Source organism: Topomyia yanbarensis, chromosome 2, assembly GCF_030247195.1.
Source record: "Topomyia yanbarensis strain Yona2022 chromosome 2, ASM3024719v1, whole genome shotgun sequence".
Taxonomy (NCBI): Eukaryota; Metazoa; Arthropoda; class Insecta; order Diptera; family Culicidae; genus Topomyia; species Topomyia yanbarensis.
Window position 1 is genome coordinate 463,138,449 of NC_080671.1, and position 14,033 is coordinate 463,152,481.

The 14,033-nt window shown below is 39.1% G+C and overlaps 2 protein-coding genes across 2 annotated transcripts in view; one reads left to right on the forward strand and one right to left on the reverse strand.

Annotated features, from left to right (window-relative positions):
- Nucleotides 1–1,687: 1,687 nt before the first annotated feature.
- Nucleotides 1,688–14,033, reverse strand: part of LOC131686055 (tyramine receptor 1) — a 218,758-nt gene continuing 206,412 nt past the window's right edge. Inside the window, exon 3 of the mRNA XM_058970175.1 lies at nt 1,688–12,568. Within this exon, the coding sequence (XP_058826158.1) occupies nt 10,748–12,346 (1,599 nt within the window). The 5' untranslated portion in view covers nt 12,347–12,568 and the 3' untranslated portion in view covers nt 1,688–10,747. The remainder of the gene's footprint in view (nt 12,569–14,033) is intronic.
- The window catches only part of LOC131681190 (uncharacterized), a 56,028-nt gene continuing 55,604 nt past the window's right edge, over nt 13,610–14,033 (forward strand). Inside the window, exon 1 of the mRNA XM_058961900.1 lies at nt 13,610–13,620. Coding sequence (XP_058817883.1) covers nt 13,610–13,620 — 11 coding nt within the window. The remainder of the gene's footprint in view (nt 13,621–14,033) is intronic.

The following is a 14,033-nucleotide window of genomic DNA, read 5'->3' on the forward strand; positions in this document are numbered from 1 at the left end:
GATTTGTAGTACTAGGTCATTAACAGCCATTCAAAGTCTCTTTGGTCACATTGGCCACCATCATCGGTTCCGGAAGCCCCGGCGGAAGTATCCAAATTCAGACTAACAGTCACATCGGTGTCTCGGAGGTGGCTAGACCGAATCAACCAAACTTAGTCTCAAATGAAAGATATTGCGTCCCCGTAAATGGTCATTAAATTTTATCCCCAACCGACTTCCGGTTCCGGAGTTACGGGTTGTGGCGTGCGATCACATAGCAAATTGTGATTCAAACCGATACCCCGATGGAAGCAAAAAAGGTAAAAATTTCGCTAAAATGTCTCTCAAATAACTTAACTTTGCAGTTCTAGGTCACCGACGGCCAAACAAACTTTCGTTGACTACATTGATCACCATAGACGGTTCCGGAAGTGTCCGGGAAAAGCGGCCATCTTTCATAACTAGCAAACTCATATCAGTTTCTCGGAAATGGTTGGGCCGATTTTCACAAACTTAGTCCCAAATGATAGCTATATTATCCCCACAGATGTCTGTAAAATTTCGCACGGATCGCTTGTATGGTTCCGGAAATATAGACTGAACGGTCCGGTCACACATGAAATTCCCATATGAGCCGCAACTCAAATTTTTTTTCAAAGGGGGGACCTCATGAAATTTCAGAAATCGAATTCGTATTTTTGATGCCAAACATCTTTAAAATGCATGAAACGTCGAGATTTTATGTTATCACGAATTTTTTTTTTTAGAGGTCGACGTTTTGGGACTTTGCCGATTTTGCACCTTTTTGTCTTTCTCAATAGAAAGGTATTGCAATTGCTCTGAAAACCGAATTTTTAACGGAGGCCCGGAGGGCCGAGTGACATATACCATTCGATTCAGTTCGTCGAGTTCGCCAAATGTCTGTGTGTATGTATGTGTGTGTATGTATGTATGTGTGTGTATGTGCGTATGTGTGTGTGTATGTGACCAAAAATGTCACTCATTTTTCTCAGAGATGGCTGAACCGATTTTGACAAACTTAGTCTCAAATGAAAGGTGCAACGTTCCCATAGGCTGCTATTGAATTTCTAATGGACCCGACTTCCGGTTCCGGAATTACAGGGTCATGAGTACGAACACGCAGAAAATGTCGATTTTAAGAAATTCTGCAATGAATGTATAAAGGTGAAATTTTTTCCAAAATATGACCACAACTGCTTCGATTTGTAGTATTAGGTCACTAACATCCATTCAAAGTCTATTTGGCCACATTGGCCACCATCATCGGTTCCGGAAGCCCCGGCGGAAATATCTAAATTCAGAATAACAGTCACATCGGTTTCTCGGAGATGGCTAGACCGATTCGACTGAACTTGGCCTCAAATGAAAGGTATTGCGTCCCCGTAAATGGCTATTTAATTTCATCCCGATCCGACTTCCGGTTCCGGAGTTACAGGTTGTGGCGTGCGATCACATAGCAAATTGTGATTCAAACCGATACTCCGATGACAGCAAAAAAGGTAAAAATTTCGCTAAAATGTCTCTCAAACAACTTAAATTTGCTGTTCTAGGTCACCAACGGCCAAACAAACTTTCGTTGACTACATTGACCACCATAGACGGTTCCGGAAGTGCCCGGGAAAAGCGGCCATCTTTCAAAATTTACGAACTCACATCAGTTTCCCTGAAATGGTTGGGCCGATTTTCACAAACTTAGTCCCAAATGATAGCTATAATATCCCCATAGATGTCTATAAAATTTCGTACGGATAGCTTATATGGTTCTGGACATATAGACTAAACCGTCCGGTCACATATGAAATTCCCATATAAGCCGGAACTCAAATTTTTTTTTCAAAGGGGGGACCTCATGAAATTTCAGAAATCGAATTCGTATTTTTGATGCCAAACATCTTTAAAATGCATGAAACATCGAGATTTTATGTTATCTCGAAAATTATTTTTTTATAAAAATCGACTTTTTGGGACTTTGACGATTTCGCACCTTTTTGCCTTTCTCAATAGAAAGGTATTTCAGTTCAATATTACCGTGGCTGTTTTTTTCTTTTTCAAAATTTTAGAACTCGAATAATGATTTATTTTCCTGTATATAGTTGTCATGTGATGTATAATAATAAAATGTAATATATGCATTTAAAAGCTTTTAATGAATATAAACAACGCACACATTCTCGTGATTCATGATTGAGAAAGGCACAATTGCACCGCTAGGTGGATTAAAATAGGTTTTCTTAATACTGATAGGTCTTTATTCCACCAAGAAACATCTTTTTTTGGAAATTGCTTTCTTATAGGACAACTGGCTTTGTAGGAATCCACAACATTCTTTATAATTTGGTTTGAAGCATGTTCTAATTGCTCAGCAGTTTTGATTTCGCTACTTTGAATGAAGGTATGATTGCTGAGATGAAAACGATAAAGGTGCCATTTTGTTTTGCTTGGGTCTCTGTATTTTTCAGATATAATTTTTCCGGCTTTATACTCAAACCTGATTTGTTTATGATCGGACAACGATTCTTCATCTGACACAATCCATTTATCAATGTTTTCTGAAACTATATCGCTACATAACGTGAGATCTAGCACTTCTTGTCGTGCTGCCGTGACAAATGTTATTAATGTTAATGTTATGTTAATAATATTATTAGATGTTATATAGTTCAGGAGATCCTCCCCCTGTCGTTGATGTCGGTACTACCCCATACAGTATGATGGGCATTTGCATCACAACCCAGTATAAAATGTTTGTTTTTTTTGCAATACGAAATAAATGCCATAACTTGAGACGGAGACACTTCACCAACGTCTCCTGGGAAATATGCTGAAGCAATGTATACTTCTTTGTTTCCCCTAGCAGTCGGAACATTCATTTCAATTGGAACTGAATTTGACCTTGTTACTTACCAAAATTGCTGCCGTCGGGTTAGGATGACAGTCATCGTATAACAGTTTTCCTATTTTGTTATCAATTCCTCGAATACTTCCGCTATTTATCCAGGGCTCTTGTAGTAAGCCCACATCTAACTTTTCTTTAGTGAACCTTCTACCAATTGAATAGGGATACTGTTGCTATTACCAGTTCGCTTTCTATGTCTCCCCGAACTGGTCATAATAATTGAATGAACAAAACGTCTGTTGCAATATATAACAAAAATTTACGTCACCAACAATTCGTTCAAAAAAAGACAATATTGCAAAGCACCGTTATTTATATTTCGGCAGAAAGCAATACGAACAAAATGAACGAACCTTGTGACGATTCGCGCACTTAGACTTTAAATAATAGCGATTGATTTCAAAGATTCCCAAATTCGACCATCTGCACTGATAATATAAATTCGTAAATATAATGAAATCGATCATGCAATGCACGAATTCATTCGTTGTTTTCTGCAACGAAGTATTTTCGTGCGTTGCAAATAGTAGGTTTCGTTCATTTCATGAACAAGAATGCATGCTTGGTGAACGAAAGCTTTCGTAAATTTTACACATTTAATGTACACTGCACGAATATTATCGTTGATAATGACATTATTTTTCGTGAATGAAACGAAATATTTTGTTTATTTTAATAAGCGTTTGTGTATATTACGCTGGTGGCACGAATTCTTTTCGTTTATTTTAGAAAGGTTTTCGTATATATTAGCCTCTTATTGTTTTCAGTCGATCTTTTGGGATCGATCTTTGACAACATCGATTTTTTTTTTGATTTAAAAAAATCGATGTGGCCAAATCGATTCTATTGTGGTACGAAGAAATTGTACGCTTGATGAACGAAAGTTTTCGTAAATTTTACTTATTTAGTTTACATTGCACGAATGTTATCATTGAGAACGACATTATTTTTCGTGAATGCAACGAAATGTTTCGTTTATTCGAATGAACGTTTATGTATATTTCGAACGATTTCATTGCTCACACGAATTTATTTCGTTCATCTTAGGAAAGTTTTCGTATTCATTAGCATATTATTTTTTCAATCGATATTTTAGGATCGATTTTTGTCAAAAACGACTTTTTAACTAACTAAAAGGATCGATCTGGCAAAATCGATTGTATTTCAATCTTCTCTATTGAGGATTAGAAAGATGGCCGCTTGAAGAACGAAAGTTTTCGTAAATTTTACATATTTAGTGTACATTGCAGGAATGTTATCGTTGATAACGACATTATTTTTCGTGAATGAAACAAAATGATTCGTTTATTTCAATAAATGTTTGTGTATATTACGAACGCCTTTGGTCGTACGAATGCATTTTGTTCATGTTAGAAAAGTTTTCGTATTTAAAAGCATATTGTTTTGACATTGCTCCGGCAGAGAAAAACTCAAACTTCTTCATTCAAAACCAACGAGCAGTTCGCGATGGCTCAACTCAATAGAAAGAGTTTAAGGAAATCTTCCTGAAACCGGCGGACACCGATATGGCTACTAAATAGTCAGACCGAGACCGTAGTGATGATCGACAATCATCTGACGTATAGCAACAATGACTCCATATTGAAGCTCTTTTGATGTTGACGGTTTGACGAATGGTGTTCGTAAATATTACAAAGATATTCGTATATAGCAACGAACAATTCGTTTGCCGAATGAAGCTGTTTCGTATAAAGCCAACGAAAGTCGTTTCGTGGTTTTCACGAAAAACTCGTAATAAAAAATTAAAGTGTTTCAGTAGAAATACGAACGATTCATTATATGTACGAAAAATTCGTATATTTTATGAATATTTTCTGTACGAATCTAATTCCTAGTGATTTACGAATATATTCTATCAGTATGTGAGTGAAGAATATTCATTAAAAAAAAAATGTGTTTTTTTCCAAAGTCATAAGTCGACTCCATATTATACCAGGAACAACACGATTCAGTGTAACTGACCATGTGTAAACTACATAAAGTATTCCAGAAATTATAATCAGCAGTGCGCTGCGTTTATGGTTCCACATTGTGGAGTATGTGCGATGAAATTTTTGCTACACTACATAACGTTCGAATAATGGACGTTTAAGACACCGTACCCAAACATCCCTCCTTCTTGATGGAAGCACCCTTAATCCTCAAACAACGTCTTCCAACTATGAAGGTCAGATTACACGGGTGCCCCTATCATGCAACTTGGAGCCAAAGAATTAAAGCTGTCCAGCGCAGATTCATACGATATGCGCTACGTCAATTGCCTTCGAACGATCCGCTAAACCTGCCAACATACGAAGGCCGTTGTCGATTATTAGGATACTTTAGAATATCGTACACACGCGTCGCAGGCTACCTTCGTGTCGTGAAGTTTCTTCTGACTGAATATGATGTTCCCGATATCCCATCAAAAATTAACCTATACGCACCAACCCGTGTGCTTCAACGATTATATCGACATCTTCGACTTCGTGATTCAGTTTCGTAACCGTTTGTTGCCATTTTAGGTCATTTCTTTTTAATTTAGTTCATTAAGACTCAGTGTCAGTTGCACTTCAATTATTTAAATACAAATACAAGAGAATGTCGAAATTCACTACAAGTCTTCTGATCGGGCAGGCGATTTGTAGAAATGGCTTATTTATATTATTTTCAATAATATAAATACATTAAAGACGATTTTCGGTAATATTATCAGACAAGTGCGAAAAGGTTATTTATTTATTTATTTCAGAATTCATGAATTTTTGAACAATACAAAAAATATGTGCCAGTCCTTTAGTCCGGAATTTTATCTATTAAAAGACTGTTCACTAATCGGAAGGAAATCCCTCAGTACTGATTACTGTTATCTTCTAATTCACGTAAGTTTTGTTAAATGTAACATTGATGACACCACTAAAATAACTAGAAACTATAAATATGGGTGAGTTCTTTAATTTTAGCATCAGACTTGCTTGCTTCAAAAAGAACACATCGCACTTGCTTCTCCTGTGCCGAAGAGACTTTCTTTTAGATTTCTCTATTTTTAAATTACTGCAATTTAACCGATTCCTGTGAATCTTTTGCAAATTTTTTGTCAGCCTCAGTATGCATGGCTTACTGTCTAGTTCCTTCTGGCAGTTGGATTTGCTATGATGGTTGCAGTTGCACTTTCTAAGTAAATTCAAATATGTTATCACAATCTGCTCAGTAATTAGTTTTAATTTACAATCATTGAGATTGGAAAAGACGCATGAATTTTTGAAAAAAGCTATAATGCTTTTTAATTACCAAAATTTAGGAAACAATTTCAATTATTTATTTTTTTGATTATAGAGGTTTAACCTGTTTAACCTTAAAGTCATTCGCCTCTTTGCCATTTTTTCACACCGAATTGAGCGGATTAGAGCGCAATTCCGACAGCACTCGTTCTGAGCAGAGTTAAAAATATTCAAATTCATTGAATGAAAATTGATCATATTCAGCCGCATTCATTTTCAATATTCAGTGACGCAGCTAAACGTCAAACGAATAAACCGCCCATTCATCCATGCAGATTTTCATTCGTCTCCGATTATTACACGATGCGACCGTGCAGTAACGAATCGAATGCATCAAAGTAGGCCCTGGCACAATGTAAGCGATGATGATTGTTGTTTCATATGCTTTATCGGCATTTGAAAACATTTTTCTAGATAATTAGTGAAATGAATATATTGTACGATATTCAACTGAATGGATAAGATGGATAGTTGAATGAATATTTTTGCTATTCACCGCGAGTCGCAACAGGTTCATTTTCAGCCGTCAAAAAAGAGCTTCGATTATTTTTAACTCTGGTTCTGAGTGCATAGAAAAGATGGAAGAAATGCTCTTGAGGCGACTTAGATTAGCTGATTCTCTTTTTCTCCTCCGTGATTTCTGATTATTTCTCTCATTTTATTCCAAAACGAACAAAAACAGATCAAGAGACTGCCATATAGAGTAGAGTGTGGTCAAGTAGGTCAGTTTTCTTTGGCAAGCTGGTGCGATGGTACTTTTGCGCTGATTTTGACTGACAAGCACTCGTTGGAAATGTTATAAATCTGGCAACGTTTTGGCAATAATGGTTTTACGCTTGGCTAAATATTTTTCAAGCTAAATCCAATAAGACGAAGGTACTTTTTTCGATGTTTTTAAAATGTGGGGGTACGGTAGGTCACTCTATATTCGAGGTAAAATTAAACAATTTACACGCCTAGAAAATCAACGGTTTAACTTTTATTTGAAGGGAATAAGTACTGCAGGTTATTTAAAACTTAAATTTACGTCATTTAGGTAAGAAAATGAGATGTTGCAAATGATGTGAACAATCATGAAACTGCGAAAGGAAATGTTGAAAAAATATGTTCTTTCGGCAGCTGCGTCTGGCTTTGTACTTTTGAGCTCTTCGGTGTCGTCGTCGTCGCCAGAGTGTGTAATTGAAGTTGTTAATTTCGGCTCACTTGGTTGTTTAACTGTGAGACGATCAGTAGTGACCTATAGTGCCCCAAACGGTTGATCTGTTGTGCCCCCAAGCGTATGTTTCATGTTGATGTCCGTATTTTTGTTCAAAAACAAAATATCAAGAAACTGACACAATACTCGTGTTCAGCATTAATTTTTACGTAAGAAAAAACCCACTTGACATTTTTTTACATTGATTAAATGTACTGTACTGAGGACGAAAGACAATGCGTTTTCGCAGAACAACATGCGAAAACATAAACGAGGCCGTAACTAATACAGCTGATCCATGGTAACAGCCGATATGACTGTCGTCAAAGATGTTCTCTACCGTGTATCTAATTCACACAAAATGAGCAACCTCTGCAAGGATGTAATTTTATCTTTGCTACATTATTTGTAGATCCCTACATTATATTATTAGCCCTATACCTATTGTACCCCCATACCTAATTGACCGTATTCTACTCTACCAAAGATATGAAATCGAATTTAATGGACTTATAGATTCAACCAGTCACAACATTTTAGGCGCAGTGTTTTAATACGGAACGAATGCATGCAAATAAAATTAAATGTCAATAAAAATGATATTGCGCTAAAATTACGCAAAAATAAAGCTTGTCGTTTCGGCTAATAAAACTAGTTTTAGTGGTTGTCCAGCAGATCTCGTTCAAGCTCGTAGGCACTGCACGTGAAGGGGCGTGGGAATATTGTATCCTCACAAACAGCGTAAAGGGGGTCGTTCATATCTATCTCGATATTTAACCCTTCCGTGTCATCATAGTGTTTGCTGCCTTTATGTTCGCGAACAGATGAGTGAATTTCCTCAGTAATTTACTGGCTGTAGGTTTTGAGATACTTGATGCAGCTTTTGCCGTTGCAACTGAACAGGTGCCACAAATGTAATATTTTTGGTGATCAGCGGTTTCTGATCAAGGTAAACCATAATGTGCCGTTATTACAAAACTAGAACGTAATAGTTTGTCCTTGATATGTACAAAGAATACTATGTGTGATTTTACTATAGCATTATGTTTTGTATTGCATTTCTCCCAAATGAGCGGTATCCGATCTTGTAACCGAACATTGATTTTCTCGCCGCCCATATATATCAAGCTCTTAATTAAAGCATTGTCACACACAACGAAGTGTTTTAAATTATTCAAAATGAATGGGTTAGCCTGGGCCAATTTGTTGAACGCGATGGGCGCACCTTCAGAAAATTTTCCCCATCACGAATACTCGGTCTTATGCGAGTCAACAATAATTACAGTATTTGGCCGAAGTACCACTTCTTGCTTCTCCGACTTACTCATCTAGACAGATTACCAGGGCAAGAAGTATAGCAGCAGATTCCCTTGTTCTTCAGACAAGGCACACAATATAAAAGTAACTATTTTTGTCGTTCGATTTGCACTGGCTCGGGCAGAACCATAAACCACACTGAGTTTCGTGACCGTTGTTTTTGATTGTTGAAAACAACAATCTTCTTTAACTATTTCTGATTTGTTCACACCAAACGAGTTACGAAATTGTTAAGTCGTTGATAATCATGTTTTTGTAATGTATTCTCGAAACATTTCGGGGGGGGGGGGGCTTTAGCCCCTTAGCCCCTCCTCTTGCTACGTACCTGGCGCCCGACAAAAGCTATCCCCTCCTCCCTGACCATCCGATTCAAGTCATACCAAGGTGTATCATATAGTCAGCGAACATTAGTCACGTATCCAGGGCAGATTCCTACGTGCCAATTCTGTGATCAGACGCTACACCATGGAACGCATTGCGCTGCTAGGGAAATTCTATCTATTATAGGCCAGACCGATACACGGTCGTCGTAGGCTAAACTAACGACTGCGGATCGGGTAGGCTAAACTAACCAACTGCTTTAGCAAAAAGCGCATGAAATGTGTCCAACCCAACAACCAATACCACCTATAAAGAATCAAATGCCAATGAAGACGGATTTACAACAGCGTCCTGTAGGAACAAGAAACAAACTAGAACTTCCGACAATGAACAGCATGAAAGCAGTACTGATGACGTCATGGACGTGAACGACATCAGGAGTTGAAGGCAGACGAACTGACCCCTGAGTTGCAGAGGATAACGCAAATAGTGCATCACCGCCAAGAAAAAGGATCTCAACACGCAATAGCAAGCTGCGTCAGCAAGATCCGTCGGACAGGCTGTTACTTAGTTACTTTTTTATTTTAACATTCTGTAAAAAACGTTATTCTAACGCATTAAGCCGTGTCAAATAAATTAGAAGAAAAAAAAAGAAATTATCAAGCACAGAAAAATAGAGCTGCTCAAAAAATAGTGTGCGCCATTCTACGTTTATTACAGATACAGTTTACAGATTACCCATATTCATATAAAATTTCTATCTTTTGAAATCGATATCCTTGAATGAACCTTTCCGTTGAATTCTAACTGTTTTCGTCTTAAGATTTTAAGAAGTTTCCCTCATTGATGAAACGTATCAAAATTCAGGGGACTCTTACTGCTCTGGAAACGCGCCCGCCAACTGAGATTGGTCACTAAGTGCTTAGGGTGGGCAACTTTCTGCTCAGAGATGAAACTTAAACAAACAACTCCCTCCCCACTCCCCAGTCAATGATGTAAATAATTTCCCTCGAGAATGCCAAAAAACGAACGAGAGTATATCAATTTCATCCATTAACCGTCCCCAACAACACAGCAGCCGCCATCAAAGCAAAGAACTGCGGGACAAATCATTTTCTCCCATTTGCGTATGCAAAGCAAATATTGAAACGGTTTGTCATTTTCCAGGGGGGGGCTACGGCCTGTTGATTTGTTGTGTGCTAGACATGGCGTTTGAAGCTTGTTTCTACTGTTTGCCTTGAAGGCGGAAAATTGAACGCACGCAATATGTTTTCTCCTGACTGGAGGGCTAAGAGAAAAATTATTTGTCGGTTCTGGCTCTTCTTTGGGAGATTCAATCCAATGTGTGCGGTTGAATTTGACTCGATCGTAGGAGGCTTCGATTTTGTAACTTGTTTGCGTGGGAACTTTTCAATTTCAGTGTTTGCTCGTGTTCCGAAGAGACGAAATCCAATCTGTGAATCTTGTTTTGCAAATTCAATTAGCTTTGTGCAAGTGGCGTATGATTGCCGATGGATTTTGTGAAGAAATAATCAGATTTAACTATCGTAGGCCTTTGGCAGTTTGTTCGATGTGTCTAGATCTATCTTGGATAGTTCTAATGGTAAAAAAAAAGCAAGAGCATGTGTGTCATCCCCGAGCAGGCAATCACAGCCTACTGCTGCAGCGATTTATCTTACCAGACAGAAACATAGATTTTCTTTGTACGGGTAGTTATCCCCATTGTACATCTCCTAGCTACGGTTTGATTCCCAACAGCCGTTTGAATGCACGCCTATAATCTAAATTGAATATTGTGTAAATAATAGGATTTAGAGCAGAGTTGATATAACCGAGCCATGTGATGAAATTAATTAACTTATTTGTCGGACAGCACGTTGGACAAAACGGTAGGATCACGTACATGAGGAAGAAGGGCAACCAGCAAACCACAAACACTCCCATGATGATGCCGAGCGTTCGCGCTGCCCGCCGTTCCTTCGACAGGGAGATTTTCTGTTTCTCCTCGATAAATTGATTAAGGCCACCAGCCTTCCGGAACGATTGTTTCATGTGTCCCCGGGCAACCAGCGCTTTTTTGGACGTTGTATCGCCAACGGTTCCGCTGCCGTTGGTGGTGGTGTTGGTGGTGGTATTAGCGATAGTTGGATTAGTTGCACCATCATCCGCTGCGTCCGCATCAGTCGCCGCGATCCCGTTCGGATCGGTGCCCAATTTGATATCACAGTTTGCTTTACCCATGGACGAATTTTCCGGATACTCCGTGACGGAATCCTCGTCCCGTAGAGCCATTCGGAGTTGAGTCTCCGCCGCCTGTTTGGCACGCTTAGCCGCCTCTTTGGCTTCCTTTTTCTCCTTTGCTTTCTTCTTCCGTTTCCGCTGGGATCTGTGGTCGGTGCTGCTGCTGCTGGTACTATTGTTTGGATGTTCGTTGTGGTTCGTTTCACTGCTGATTGATTCCCGATCCGGTGGATGATGTTGGGCCGTGCCCAGTTCTTTATCGCCTATCACCCCGATGCTTTTACTGGCCAGGGTGTTTATCTTGGAAGCCTGAGCTCTTTCCCGGAGACGTCGCCGGGTCGCTATATAGATTTCGATGTACACAATTGTCATTATGACCAGCGGGATGTAGAACGACCCGAGCGATGAGTAGATGACGTAGCCCTGATTGCTCGTTAATTGACATGGGAATTCGCTGGAAAATTCCTCCGGCCAGTCATTCCAGCCGATCAAGGGAGGCGAACTGATTACCAGCGACAATATCCACACACCGGCAATCAATGCCAGTACTCGCTCCAGGGTACGTTTCTGGGCGTAATTAATCGGATCGGTTATAGCCCAGTACCTATCTAGTGCTATGGCACACAAGTTTAGTATAGAAGCCGTACAGCAAAGAACGTCGGAAGTAAGCCACATCTTACAGACGTGGATACCGAACTCCCATCGGCCCAATATCGAGTAGGCCACATTAAAGGGCAGCACGAGGATGGCCACAGTCAGATCGGCCACAGCCAGTGATACAATGAAGAAGTTTTGTACTATCCGGAGCGGTTTGTACGTAAACACACTCAAAATCACCAGCACGTTACCGACGATGGTGATGATGATGATGAGCGTCAGTACCAGCGCGGTTGCAATCGCTTCCCACTGCGGTACCGCCAGGTCAATTCCAAACATACTCGGGTACAGTGTGTCATCAGGCCGGGGACAGCCACCGACTGATCCCTCTCCGTCACCAATGCCACCGCTTCCGCCGGCAGTTCCATTCGCCGTCCCATTTCCATTGTCACTGGAGTGTGTAATGTTGGCCACCGGTATCACTGATACAATTGCCATTCTCTAAACATTATTCTCACTGCAAGTACGGTGCACAAAACCACCAAAATAACCGCTTTGAAGTACGGTCCGTTTGGTAACAAATGCCACAGCCAGTTACAGCATCAGTAGGCGCTGATTCGTTCTTGCTATTCAATGGCTTACTACATACCAACGGTTGCCCACGCACGGAAGCTGATTGTAGTAGTCCTTGTCATTGCCGTTGGTGATAATGGTGACTTTCTGAAATGACAGAAGCAAACAAAAAGGGAATATTTATCACTTGTAGAATAGGCTGCCAATGCTCATCAGAGTGTGAGTGGATGGGAATTAACCAAATGATTTTACATCGTACATATATAAAATACATTGTATCTAGTGAGAAAGCAAAAGCGACAGAGGTCTGTCGTTGTTCGACACAACTGAGGAAGCATAATAACTATAAATTAGAGCTCAGCGTGCATTCCAAGCAAGTGGAAAACAAGACGAGTGTGCCCAAAATTGGTAGCCTAAAAGATTTGGAGGTGGTATTCAGTTGGTTGATCGGTTTTATCCGATGCAGAGTTGCTGTGCTTTCCATTCTCCGCAAACACTATTATCACTCAGTTCAATCTAGAAATTGTTACCGATTTTACGTTTATATTGTATGTAATTACGTACAATTGCTATATGCAATCAAGCGTAAGCTTGTTGAAATAGTTTTCAACTAGATTGCGCAGAAAGAGAAAATTTGAAACCATGGTCTACAATGGACACGTGCATGTTCCGATTTGGATACGCTGTTGTGGAGTATCGAGTGCAACCACAACAGTTCATTTATTTGATCACGCGAAAATAAAAAACGATTGTGGTTGGCATCGATTACCGACAGTGTTGGTCACATGTTTGTGTACTTTTTAAAAATTAGAAAATAAAGCATTTAGGCTTCGGAACAAATTATGTTTTCCTCCTATTTAGTTGAAGGTCGCAGCAACGCGCGATGGGTATTAGCTAGTAGAAAACATTTGTAGAAAAAGCGTAGATAACAAGGTATTCAAAATCTATCTGAAAATGTTAGTTTAAATCATTGATGGGTAGTTCCGCCCGGTGTATGAAAATTAACATTTTTAAAATTACTCATCAATTTTTTAGAGGTTAGTAGCTTATTACTACGAGATGCTGGCTATGATCTCTAATTTAGACGATTTTGAAAAGTACGAATAAAACCCTATCAAGATGCGTATAAACAACATTGAAATCTGATTAATAGTTGGTACGGAAAGCTTGATTGATCCACAGGAATCGATGGTTCTCAAGTATGTACTAACTTTTGGCTTGTACTGTAAAACATAGATAGTATGCCCGTTTTTCGTGCCAACATTATGGGTATGAATGTTTTTTTTCCAGAAATTTTTGCTATCGTCAAATTCGTGCTTTCCATGTTGTTTTTTCACTCCAATTTTTGTTTATTATATTCATTTTCGCTGCAGTTTTTTCTGGTGGTATTAGAGAGATTCATTCCGAGATTTACCGAAAGCTTTGAGTTTATATTATATAGAACATTGTATCATCCCGAGATTGCAGTGTATGTTTCAACAATTCGATTTATTTGATCTGTAATTCAAGTTCAATTCTTTATTTGGCTGAAAACATTTCAGCGAACGGTGGGAATTTATTTTTCAATTTTTGGTGGTGATCTATGAGCTTATTTTTCGTGAGAATGGCACAT